The sequence below is a fragment of the Pantherophis guttatus genome, chromosome 13 (assembly GCF_059756535.1).
Source record: "Pantherophis guttatus breed Tessera chromosome 13, ASM5975653v1, whole genome shotgun sequence".
NCBI classification, from domain to species: Eukaryota; Metazoa; Chordata; class Lepidosauria; order Squamata; family Colubridae; genus Pantherophis; species Pantherophis guttatus.
In genome coordinates, this window is record NC_142075.1 from 13,840,061 (window position 1) to 13,853,363 (window position 13,303).

General features: G+C 43.8%; 1 protein-coding gene across 1 annotated transcript; it reads left to right on the plus strand.

Moving 5' to 3' along the window:
- Positions 1-168: 168 nt before the first annotated feature.
- Positions 169-11,975, plus strand: MRPS11 (mitochondrial ribosomal protein S11). Its single transcript, XM_034424680.3, has 6 exons — positions 169-349; positions 1,416-1,538; positions 4,162-4,260; positions 5,673-5,802; positions 8,657-8,722; positions 11,655-11,975. The coding sequence occupies exons 1-6, from the start codon at positions 297-299 to the stop codon at positions 11,760-11,762; spliced, it is 579 nt and encodes a 192-aa protein (XP_034280571.2). The 5' UTR covers positions 169-296; the 3' UTR covers positions 11,763-11,975.
- Positions 11,976-13,303: the final 1,328 nt, after the last annotated feature.

Here is a 13,303-nt window from a genome sequence, read left to right on the forward strand (position 1 = left end):
CAGACCGTACAACACTTCTCAGCCGTCCTAAATCGGGTTAAACTTCCCCCTCCGTCCCGCTTCAACTGTCAAGAGAAACGAAGGGAAACCAGGCCCCAAGCGCCCGTACGGACGCTTCCCATGCGAAGGGCGCCGCCATAGAAGGCTCGCCTAGTTCTCCGGATGGACGCCGCCATGTTTTTGTTTTTTTCCCCAGCCACGCATCGCGAGATTTGACCGGCGGAGGAGACTCCGCCCCTTTCCCCATTGGAACCTTCGGAGTCCCGGACAGCAGAGCGGAAAAAAAAAAAAAAGCCATGCTGGCTGCGCTGGCGATCGCCCGGCGGGGGCTCTTGGGGGGCGGCTCGGGGTAAGGTGGGAAGAAAGTGGGGTGGTCGGTACGTCTTCTAAGGCTGCAAAGGTCGGGTTCCCGCTTTTAGGCGGTGGAAGGCAGAAATCCAACAGGTCCAGCCTTCCTGCCGCATTTCTGCCTTCCTTCCCCCCCCCTTTTAACCTCCATGCACCGATGATCTTACATTGATTGAGGGTCCCAGACCAATTCAACGAGGATGATCTGCACGTTGCATTGCATGCAATTTGCACTGCATGCATTTTTGCATTGCAAACATTTTGCATTGCACGCATTGACTTCTTGTCCCAAGGGTTTGCAAAGGAGTCGGAGAACTACACTTCCCATCATCCTGGGGTCCCCCCCCCTCTCAAGGCAAACGGTCTTAATCCCACTCCTTTTATCGCTGGGGCGAGGACCGCTTTGAGGGAGAGCGGTGGAAACTCCAGGAAGCCTTTCAGAGACTGCTTCTCTTTGACTGCAATCTCCATGCTTCCTGGGAATCCTGGATTCTGTAATCCCAGGCCAGTTGCAAAGAGCTGGCTGTGGAGGATGGAGCTTTGAATCCCCATTTGCTGCCTGGAAAGAAGAGAAATTGAGACATCATCACACCAGGCATCAGCCAGGAAAGAAGAAAAGACAGGGTTCTCCCACCCACCCACCCAAAAGCTTTAAGCGTTAGAAAAGGCATTTGACAGGATACCAATATATGTGGACCGTTTCTTATTCCTTTTCCTGCGGTTTGTTTTATTGGATGGGTTGACAAAACGTTTGTTGAATTACTGTAATTGCACTTCATGAAATAACTTTTTAACTTTTGTGTTTTTACTGTGGAAACCTTAATTGTGTGGGCACCAAGGTTAGTTCTACCTGAAAGAGGAAATCCTGGCGATACGCAGCCATCCATTGACAGTGCCCAGGTAGCTTGGGTGTGCAGCTCCCACATCTGGAAGGTCAAATGTTGTAAATTTATCCTCTCAGCAGTTGGAAGCAATGGGCCAGCGCCTTGGTGGTTCATAGGAATTCTGCATTCGTTCCTCAATATACTGTTCTTAAATTTGGATCTCTTGCTTTTCCTTCTTTGCAGCTGCTCCAGCATCACTTTTTCTCGGACTATACAGACAGGCATCCAGAGATTTCAAGCGTTACTGGAAAACCCGGACCTAGCAACAGACAAAGAGCTGGATTCCACACAGTCAAAGAGCTTCAGGTGAGTTAATGTTGTACTTTCCGGGATGCAGGTAACTGCTTATTTCTAGGAAAAATTACAGTGTGCGTAATTGCAATGGCGATTGGGCATTTTGTGAATAGGATATTTCACCTACTGGTATTTTGGAAGTGTTCTCTTCCCCTCCCACGAGTGGCCTTGCAGAAGCTCAAATAGCCCAGCAGCAACAAACGCAGGCTACAGAGACGGAAGCTGGCCCTTTAATAAATAGTTCTCTTTCAAAGCGTATATCAGTCCAATCGTTACCGGGCAATGTTCCAAAGGTCTTGGCAGACAGCCAGCAGGCTAATGCAGGAATGCAGACTCTTGTCAAAAAACTCCAAACTAACAGTTGTAAATCCACTGCATCCAAAACGCCAACAAATTGTTCACCACGCCTTTCCAGCCCAGTCACACCCCTTTTATACTTTGTACGGTATGACCCTACGTCTCCTGACCACACCTCTTAGGACATGGCAATAGCTGTTCTCTACGACGTCTCCTACGTCTCTCTCTTGCATCCAATAGGGGCTCCCCTTCATCGTTACCGGCCTCCGTTTCCTCCTCAATTTGGCTGGGGTCCATAGGCATGTCAGCAACTGTCAGTTCTTCCTGACTCACCAGTGAAGACGGCCCCTCCGGCACATAGCTTGTGACAGCTTCCTCCTCCTCCATATCATCCTCCGAATCAGCATGCGAAGATAAATCAGCCTCCGGGGCCGGGGTCACAACACGAAGGGGGAAGCAGGAAAAGAGACAAATTGTGAAATGTAACACTTCAAAACCAGTTCCCACTATCCTGTCAGAGCTGAAGAAGCTGCTTGGATGAGAAGCGAAACGTCTTCAAAAGAAAAAAAACAAGGAAGTCCAGTTGCCTCCTGAAAAAAGTAATCTTTGGGACTTCGAACCAGTATGCGTTTCTCAAAAGTTGCATTCTAAGATATTAATTTGTCTCATTGTTTTCTTGCATTTTTGTGCAAGATTTTTTTTTTAAAAAACCATCAAAAATATCCAGGAAAGAAACAAGCAGAAAAAAAATATCATGTTAGTTTACATCAAGCATTGGAGAGTTTGGGAAGGTTGTAAAAGTTAGGTTGCTTCAAGGAATTTTGCCAATGCAGAAACAGAACTCATAATATTTGGTTTTTCAAGTTTTGAAAACATTTTAACTTTCCTTACGATTTTTGCCATCATAGAATTATAATTTTTGCCCCTAGTGATCCCGTTTTTTTTTTTTTTTTTTCATTTTCAGAGCTTTTAGGCTGATCAATATACAACTCCCAACTTTTAATTGGGACTAAAACTCTACAAGATATTTAAAAGCAACTACTAGAGCGTGTTCCGAACATCAACAACATCAAATGAAAAACCCAATCACATCACCCAAGAGGCAGTCAAAACAATCCGACCCATCAGCTTAATGGAACAGCCAGGTTTTCACCGTGTTTCTAAAAGCCTCAAGGGCTTATTGATTCATATTTTTAATGATTTGAGTTTGGAGGAGAGCTGCATCAAAAGGTGGTCAGTCGAATTTCAGGAGAGAAAAGAGGCCCTCCAATTGCAACATTTCTTTTTAAAAAAATCACACTCTGCCTCCTGAGCACATTTGTGCCAGAATGAGAGACTGCTTCTAGTTGGTTTTAGATGTTGTTATATAAACTGAGTATACTATAATGCTCTTTATTTGATGTTGGCTTACAGTATTGTGTGAAACTGACTGGCTTTGAGTTTATGAAAAATGGTTTATGACTTAGTGTGCTCCCATGCAGGCAAAATGCAGATTCTAGAGAGGGAAATTGAATATGGGTACAATCCAGTGGTGGCTTCCTCCCGGTTCAGTCCGGTTCAGCCAAGCCGGTAGCGGTGACGATATGATGTCACTGAACCGGTTCTCGCCCTCCCACCCACCCCCACGTTATTCTTACCTTTTATTTGGTCCCACCCCCAATCTATTGCTGCCTCCTGAGTCCCAGCTGATGACTAGAGGGAAAAAAACTGTTTAAACTCTTGCCGCGGGGCTTCAAAGGGCCGCCCTACAGCTGATCAGTGTTAAATGAGTCGGGTCGTAAGTGTGAGGACTGGTCGTAAGTGCGAGGACCTTCCAGAAATGACTGACCAGCTAGCCACGCCCACCTAGTCACATGACCTCCAAGCCACACCCACAAAATAAGCCACGCCCACAGAACCGGTAGTAAAAAAATTTAGAACCCACCCCTAGTACAATCCTATCGTGTGAGCATCTTTGAACAAATATCATCATCATCATCTTTTAATGAACCCATAATCCCTTGTGAGCTGGAGTCTGGGAAACTGAATGGAGCTGAGTGTTTACTGGCCGGATGCCCTTCCTGTTGCCAGTACGGAGTTTTGTTCAGCAGATATATTCTCACTGTGCCCAGAGAGAGAGAAATATTTGCCTCTACCTAGGATCGAACTCCCAGCCTCCCGATTGTGAGGCGAGAGCTCAACCTCTAGGCCACCGCGCCACTCATCTTTGAACAAATATTAATAATCTGATAAAATAATCCTTACGCCTCTTGAATATTGGGGAAGGGGACGTGGGGTGGGAGGCTGCCTAAGCTGTTGAAATTGGCTGATGTGGCTATCTTTCCCCTCCTTTTTTCAGCTATTTGCCTCCAGTGCTGGGAGAAGAAAGCAGCTTGCGGTGGGACGGAAAGAAGTTTGAAGAAATCCCAATAGTTCATATCAAAGCTACCTACAATAAGTAAGCGATTGGAGGTTCTTCGTGCAAAACAGTTAGCAATAGCACTTAGAAGGTTTATATACCACCCCATAGAGCTTTACAGCATTCTTTGGGCAGTTTACAATGTCAGCAACAATCTGGGTCCTCATTTTACCGAGCTCGGAAGGAGGTGACTTTGAGCTGGTCAGGATCGAACAGCTGGCAGTCGGCAGAATTAGCCTGCAATACTGCATTCTCTCTCTTAAAAAAAAATAATAATTTCTCATAAAACATATATAAATGTACAATCTCTTTGACCATTCTTATCACACATATTATCTTTTGGTTTCCATATTGGTTCATTCTTCATCCTAAAACTTTAAAATACGTTCGGATTTGCTCTTCTACCATTCCATCTCTCTTTTCTTCCACAACAACCATTCCTCTCCTCCTCCCCTCTTACCCTTCCCTCCCTTCTTCTATTCTTTTTAACTTTCTTCTTTCCTCCTCTCCCCCTTCTCTCCTTCCCTTTCCTTTCCCCCACTCCTCCCCTTTTCCTCTCTTTCTAACCATCTCTCCTACTCTTATTTCCCCCCCTTTCTTCCTCTCCTTTTCCCTTTCGTCTCTCTCTCTCTCTCTCTTTTTCCTCCCATCTCCTCTCTCCGTCCTACCTGTCCCTCTACTCCTTTCTTCCTTCCCTCTCCAGTTGTTGTGTCCATTTTCAATTCAATATATTTGTCAAGATGGTATTCGACAATACTGAATTCTAACCACTGTGCCACCACGGCTCATTTAATTATCTAATGCTACCTGTTTCGTGGGTGGTGATTCAGGGGCACAGGTCCTTAATAATCTAAGTTTCTTTCCAGAGCTAAGAAATCCAGCAAACTGCTAGATGCAAAATAGCAAATAGCCTGCTTTACTTTCATTTTCAGCTTAGCTTGATTAGCACAAGAAAAAAAAAATCTCCCAGCAATTTACCTCCTTGTAGCAAGCAGCAGAGGCCGGGGCAAAACAGCTGAGAGCAAAACAGATGAGAGTCGGGAGGCCAAGGGACAATCAACTTGTGCTAATTAGGCTGTGCTGAAGCTGAAATGGGCTGTTTCTTCTTGCTGCTTGCTGCAAGGAGGTAAATTGTTGGGAGGCAGAGGCCCAAAGAGTGGGGGCCAGTGGGTGGGTGGGGCTACATTCGGTGCATAAGACGCACCCAAATTTTCACCCCCTTTTAGGGGGGAAAAAGGTGCGTCTTATATTCCAAAAAATACTGTATTTTTTTGCATCCTAGTTCACCCACTTGCTATCTCCCCATGGGAGAACCAGAACGCAAGAGCTGAGTTAAACTACTAGGAGTTGTTTTTGTTATTTTTCCAGACAGATTTGCAGGGAATCCCAAAATAACACAGCATATGGATTTCTAACAAAATGTTGTTCCTATCATCCCACGATACCTGTAGCACTCACATCCAGGTTTTCACAGCTGAGAAAGTCCCTCTGGTCCTACTAACCTGTGGCTACATGGGGTTCAAGAATGCGAAGAAATCGACAGCTCTTGCAGCGCAGACAACTGGGATTGCAGCAGGAAACGTAAGTCAAACATCCTGTTCTTAACAAAATAACAGAGTTGGAAGGGACCTTGGAGGTCTTCTAGTCCAACCCCCTGCCTAGGCAGGAAACCCTACACCACATCAGACAAATGGTTATCCAACCTCTTCTTAAAAATTTCTTGGAACTAACCTTTCCCTAAATTGAAATAGGTAAAGACTTATCAGGCTAACCAGAACTGGCTGATATCAAGGTTCTTAAATCAACAACTCTTATTTAACTTCCAAGGAATCCTTATTATTATAATCCCTAATATTTGCTTCCTGTTTGAGGCATCCCTTTGAATCATTGTTGTGGGTTCTAAAGTCCCATCGCTCATGCGTAGATAAAGACGGTCAGAGAATGATCACAAAGGGATGATTATAAATGAACAGAGACCAAGATCAGGGCCTGTTTGGTTTTATATATTTAGAATCTGAAGGATTTGCACAGTTTCTGGTTTTATGCAGTAAAAGGGCAGAATTTCATTCATCCTTACATTTATTGCATCTTTTAACCTGTACCAAGCAGTGGGAAATCCATTTGCAAAGAAACTTGCTCCAGATGAACCAGATTGCTCCTTAGAGAACAACTGCTACTCATTTTCTGGTCCTTCCTCAAAAAGAGAGAACAGATGAAGAAAGGGTTAAAACTGTGCTTTGGAGAGAAAGTCAAATATTCTACTCTGGCTCTGCTAATCCACAATGGCTAGGTTCACATATGCCCTAAGACAGACCACCTTCCAAAAGGATTTCAGAGATATGGGTAGGGTGTTTAAACTAAGTTACTCTTTGTTTAAGTTGGGACAGGGAATTTCATCTTTAAGAACTACCATATTTTTCGGAGTATAAGACACACCTTTTTCCCTCCTAAAAGGGGGTGAAAATTTAGGTGCGTCTTATGCACCGAATGTAGCCCCGCTCACCCATTGGCCCCCACCCTTTGGCCTCTGCTTCCCAGCAGTTACCTCCTTGCAGCAAGAAGAAACAGCTCCTTTCAGCTTCAGCACAGCCTAATTAGCACAAGTTGATTGGATCGGCCTCCCGACTCTCAGTTGTTTTGCTCTCAGCTGTTTTGTGTGGGCCTCTGCTGCCTGCTGCAAGGAGGTAAATTGCTGCAGCAGATTTTTTTTTTCCTTGTGCTAATCATGCTATGCTGAAAACGAAAATGAAAGTAAAGCAGGCTGTTTGCTGTTTGCTGCAATGAGGCAAAATTGCGCAGAGGCAGAGGGAGATTTCTTTCTCTTCTTTTCCTCACCAAAAAAGGTAGGTGCATCTTATACTCCAAAAAATACAGTACTTTCCTGCTCAAAATTGACAAAACTAGTCAGTTTCACATCTGCTTTTCTTGGCTTACTAACGACTCCCCTGCCCTTTGGAGTGCATTGGTACCAGCAGCCACAGTGTGCCCACTATACAAACAGCCCGGTGAATTCTCCATTGTGTGTGTGTTTACTCTCTTGCAATCCCTTTCTCTCTCATCTCTCTGCAAGGAGGGGAGGAAAAAAAGAGAAAAAACAGGACAGTGCACACTGGCTGTAATGGCAATCATTGGTTGTAAAGTTTTTTTTTTTTTCAGCACAGTGTTTAAGTTTGAACGGTCACTGAAATGAAGCATTCATTCATTCGAGGACTAACCTGTGCAGTCAGATCAATGCAAAACAGAACAGTATTTATAAAATGCAATCTTGTATTTTATAAGGTATCAGGGGGAAAAGAAAATATAGTAAATCAAGGACTCCTTGGGCCCGGGTGAAGGGTCTTTAAAAAGCCACTAGATGGCAGTCTTAGCCCAACAGACTTACTGTAATCATTTGTCAGGCTTCTCTGGAAATTCCCATTAATCATTTTGGATGTAGGAAACATTTAAAAGAGCCATGGCATAGCAGATATGGAAGGTTTCCAGCTGAGCGTTTTAATTTTCCTGTTCTAAATGTAGCAAAGTTCTTGTGTACTGGCAAGCAAGCCATTTCTTCCCCGGTGGGTTGAATGTAAATGACTTTCGTAAGTACTCTTAACTTGTGTGCGTGTTTCAGGTCTGGAAAAATGACGGCAAATAGCAGCCTTCACTAAATCTCTGGACATGCAAGGACTTCAGCCCCCAGCATTTCAGCCAAGATAATCAGCGGGTGTTTTGACTGGAAGTCTAGAAGTGAATAGCCAACCTATTTTGTGGGAGGGTACCGGTGGAAAAAAGAGTGATTTTTGCTCAGCCACAAATCAGAAAAAGATCCCAGACTTTCTATTTATAAAGGACAGAAACCCTAAGATTTCTGCAAAGCACCTTCCATCACTGTTATCCCCCCCCCACCCCCCCACCCCGTTCCTGTTCCATAAGTTGTTCTACTGGGAAAAAATGAACAGTTCCATGGAAGCCAGGATTACGGTGCTGCTGCTGATAAACAGATCGCAAAAGTATCAAGATCTGAAAATCCAAATTGAAGGATTATGGCGTAAACCAGCTCTGGTGGTCTGTGGTTATCGGCACACCAGGGTGCCATACCAAAGAAAAAAAGAAAAAAAAAAAAGCCTTGATGCCTATGGAGGCCAAATACCAGCTAAAGAACTGGCAGCTGTGATTTTACATTGCTGTAAACAGATATAGTTTATTAAACTCCGATGCCGCCTGACTCTGAGCAGCTCGCAATAAAGAAAGAAAGCACCGTAAAATCAATGATGCCTTTTGTTCAAAAGAAAATAGCGGTCCTTTGTCCCACCGAGTAGAAGCTCCTGTTCAGAGGGAAGGTTAAATAGGATCTAGGTTGAATGTCGGAGTAGGGGTCATTATACTCTTTGATTCATTGCATAACAGGTTTCTCTCTCTCTCTCTCTCTCTCTCTTTCTCTCCCCCTGTCCAGAAAGCAGCGAAAAAGGGCGTGCACCACGTACGAGTTGTGGTGAAAGGCCTGGGACCTGGGCGGCTGGTAAGCTCTTCCAGTTTCTTTGTAATCATTTTTCGGGTGAGAAGGGAGCCTTTATTGGGTGAACTCCTGCACTGACCAAGGGCCACAGTGATGGGAGTGATGTCACTTAAGTGGGATCGGCCGTATTGTGCAAAGTAAGCTGAGAAACAAAGTAATCACACTGCCAACAAAAGTGTGTATAGTCAAGGCGATGGTTTTTCCAGTAGCAATGGATGGCTGTGAAAGTTAGACCATAAGAAAGGCTGAGCGCCAAAGAATGGAGGCCTTTGAACTCTGGTGCTGGAGAAGACTCCTGCTAGTCCCTTGGACTGCAAGGCGATCCAACCGATCAGTTCTGGAGGAGATCAACCCTGACTGCTCTTTAGAAGGCCAGATCCTGAAGAGGGAACTCAAATGCTTTGGCCACCTAATGAGAAGGACTGACTCACTGGAGAAGAGTCTCATGCTGGGAACGATTGAGGGCAAAAGAAGAGTGGGATGACAGAGAACGAGGTGGCTGGATGGAATCACTGAAGCAGTCGGCGTGAGCTTAAATGGACTCCAGAGGATAGTAGAGGACAGGAAGGCCTGGGGGAACATTGTCCATGGGGTCGCGATGGGTCAGACACGACTTTGCAACTAACAACAACGAAGCTGAGAAAAGCAGCAATTACAAGCCCTGGAAGCTTGTTCTCGATATCAAAGGTCCTTCCCCCATCTGCCGTCCTGCAACGGTGTCTGACCGGAAGCCCAATACTTTTCTCAACAACTTGGCATTCCTCATGCTGGCAGGGGGCCACTGGAAACCAAAATTCCAACTCATCCAGAAAGACTGTCCAGGTGGGAGACGGCGGCTGGAGATAATCTGTCTTGGCAGAGTGAAGGCGAAAAGCTCATTGAGGGGGGGCTGCTCATGGAGCGTTTGTCTGCAACTGCTTAAAGCAGCTACATCTTTTTTCCTCCCAGTTTGCGCAACTGCTCTCTGCTGTTGCAGTGTAATCCCTGGGAGAAGCTCTCTTTAATGTAAGACAAATTGGGTTTCTGGAGCTGCTGAGGGGTGTAGCAGTTCAAATGAAACACACACCAGATGTTAAAAAGTTACGATATTTATGTAGTGAGCTTACTGAGCGCATCTTGTATGTAGTTAGCTTATTTATGATAAGATGTTTAGATAGATAGATAGATAGATAGATAGATAGATAGATAGATAGATAGATAGATAGATAGATAAAAGATATTTATATTTATATTTATTTACCAAGCACATCTTCTGTGTAGTTAGCTTATTTATGATGTACTTAAAAAAGATAGATAGATAGATAGATAGATAGATAGATAGATAGATAGATAGATAGATAGCTTACAAAGCACACCAGAACAATTAAACGCAAGGAGAGTTTTTTCCCTCATGCCATCATTCTGCTAAACAATATTTTCCACAACTCTGTCAAACTATTTACTAAGACTGTATTATTATTATTCTCATCCTTCCTATTACCTATCTCCTTCTACTTATGACTATAACCTTGTTGCTTGTATTTTACCATTTATATTGTTTTATTTAATTTCCTAGTATTTATTTATTTATTATTTATTAGTTCAGTTTATATGCCGCCCTTCTTCGGAGACTCAGGGTGGCTTACAATGCATTAAGCAACAGCCTTCATACTTTTGTATATACCTGCTTAGTAGGGCTTTCGCGCCCCCCCCCCTTAAGCGGTGTTCTTTTTTTATACAAAGTCAGCTTATTGCCCCCGCAATCCGGGTCCTCATTTTACCTACCTCGGAAGGATGGAAGGCTGAGTCAACCTTGAGCCTGGTGAGATTTGAACTTTGCAGTAATTGCAGGCAGCTGGTGCTATTTAACAACACTAGTCTGCTGCGCCTCCAAGGCTCTTAATGATTTTGAGTATGATTTTGATTGCTTATTTAGTATCCTGTGACTATCACTAAGTGCTGTATCTTATGATTCATGATGAATGTATTTTTTATGTACGCTCAGAGCTTATGCACCGCAGATAAATTCCTTGTGTGTCCAATCACACTTGGCCAATAAAGAATTCTATTCTATCTAAATTATGTTAAAGTAACCAAAATATCTTTAAACAATCCCCAAGGCATGTCACAACTTTTGAGCACCCCTAATGTTTGGAAATCGAATGTGGAAAATTTTGACATGCCCTAGCTGTAGCATGTATACCTCCAGCAGTAGCAGCTTTTTGAATCTGAAGCAGATAATGCTAAACTAGATTAAACAATTGTTTCTTAAATATAAGGCAGCCACCTTCGATTTCTAAGTTGTTCCTTACGGGGTGAGGGTGGGGAATTAGAGATATGCAAAAAGTCTCTAGTGCCGCATAACAGGGTGAGCTCCCGTTACTTGTCCCAGCTTCTGCCAATCTAGCAGTTCAAAAGCACGTAAAAAATGCAAGTAGGAAAATAGAGACCACCTTTGGTGGGAAGGGAACAGTGTTCTGTGCGCCTTTGGCGTGGAGTCATGCCGGCCACATGACCACGGAGACGTCTTTGGACAGTGCTGGCTCTTCAGCTTTCAAACAGAGATGAGCACCGCCCCCCAGAGTCGAGAACAACTAGCATATGTGCGAGGGGAACCTTTACCTTTTAAAAAGTAAGATGCTGGATATTTCAGGCATCCAACAGGAGATGCTGAAACACTCTGGAACCCCTCATTCTTGGCAAAAACAGCAGCAAGTTTCAAAAAGCTTTGTCTCTCTCTCTCGTTCGAAAATCTTGAACTAGTATCTCACAGTTCACAAAGCTATCGTAGAGATGGTGAAGCTAGGCTAATATCGTATCCAACAAAAGCAAGATTTAGGGCTTTGCAGGTTATCCAAACTCAAGTAGTTACGGTTTATCTTAAAAATTGTGCTTCCAACAGACCGTGACTTAGCATTCCATGAGCACCAGGGTTGATATCTCGTTTCCCTTTCAGGCAGCCATCCAAGGCTTAACCTTAGGGGGGCTGGAGGTGATCTCCATCACGGACAACACGCCGGTACCACACAATGGTTGCCGTCCTCGGAAAGCACGAAGGCTGTGAGAGGAGCGGAGCAGGAGAAAGAGAAGAGGTCGCGCCTGGATCTCAAATAAGTTGATGCAGCCACCTTCAGGCAGATGTTCATCTTCCTGCAACTTTCAGAGCAGAGACAGGCTTGGGGTTTGCCCGCAGGAAGGCAGCCCAGAGACTATGTTTATAAAGTGTGACTATTAAAAAAAACATTGCCTCTATCTCAGAGGGGCCCTTTGAATTACATTTTTTGTTTGGGTCTGCTTTCCTCTTCTAACGTTACAGACGGAAGTGTTTTATTATACCATCATTTTCAACCAGATCCACGCTGGTTGCGATGAGCAGGACTTTTCCCAGTTGCAAAACGGGTCAACTGGAAACTCCTTTCCACCACCTACAGTCTTCAAACTTGGCAGCTTTAAGACTTGTGGACTTCAACACCCAGAATTCTCCAGCCAGCATAGCTGGGAGTTGAAGTCCACAAGTCTTAACAGCTGCCAAATTTGAAGACCTCTGATCTACAGAATTCCCCACTGTGCCAATTGGGATCCAACTCCATGTCTCTTATGAAGATCCACTTGCCAGGGGGAGGGGTAATATTTTATTCCTCATCAGCAAGTAGAGAGATCCCATCTCTATTAGAATTTCTCTATTAGTCAGTTAGGGAAAAGCAGCGACTCCAGAGCAGTTCAGTAGGAAGTATGAAAAAAGAGTTGTCAGTTGGCCAACCTTAGTGGATATCTTGCATTCTGGACCAGTGGTGAAATGTAAAATTTGTTACTATCGGTTCTGTGGGTGTAGCTTTGGGGGGGGGGGTAATGTGACTGAGTGGGCGTGGCCAACTTTTTTTTTTTTAACTTTTAAAACCATTTTTTCAGCCGAAGAGGTTGTAAAAAATGCTTTTAAAAGCCTCTGACGATCCCAGTTGAGCCGTGCAATCATCAGAGGCTTTTTTTTTCTTTTAAAAGCATTTCTTTGGCCAAAAAGCATTATTTATTTATTTATTTATTTATTTATTTATTTATTTTTAAATTTGTATACCGCCCTTCTCCCTGAGGACTCAGGGCGGTGAACAGCCAAGTAAAAACATAAACTACAAACATTAAAATACAATTAAAAAGATATATATAAAAAGATATATATTTTTGTAGAAAAAATGCTTTTAAAAATAATAAAAAAAATCCTCTGATGATCGCGCGACTCAGCTGGGCATGGGGAGTGGGGGCAGGGATTTTTGCTACGGGTTCTCCGAACCACCCGCCGCCATCGTTACCGGATCGGGCAATCTGGTCTGAACCAGGAGCATTTCACCCCTGTTCTGGACCTTATAACTCGGTGATTCCCAAATCTCAGTAAATTATTCAAAATTGGGCAAAAAGTACCTTTTTCTTTGAGTTAAAAAAATTGAACCCATTACCCAATCAGAACGGGGACATTTAAAGATTGTCACCTGTACTAAAAATATACTCCCAAGTATACTCCTGCAATCCCCCTTTAAGATGAAAATTCATGGAATTACTGATGGTTCTTGGTTTCTTTTACACCAAGATCCTTCAGTGATAACGTTTTTATAA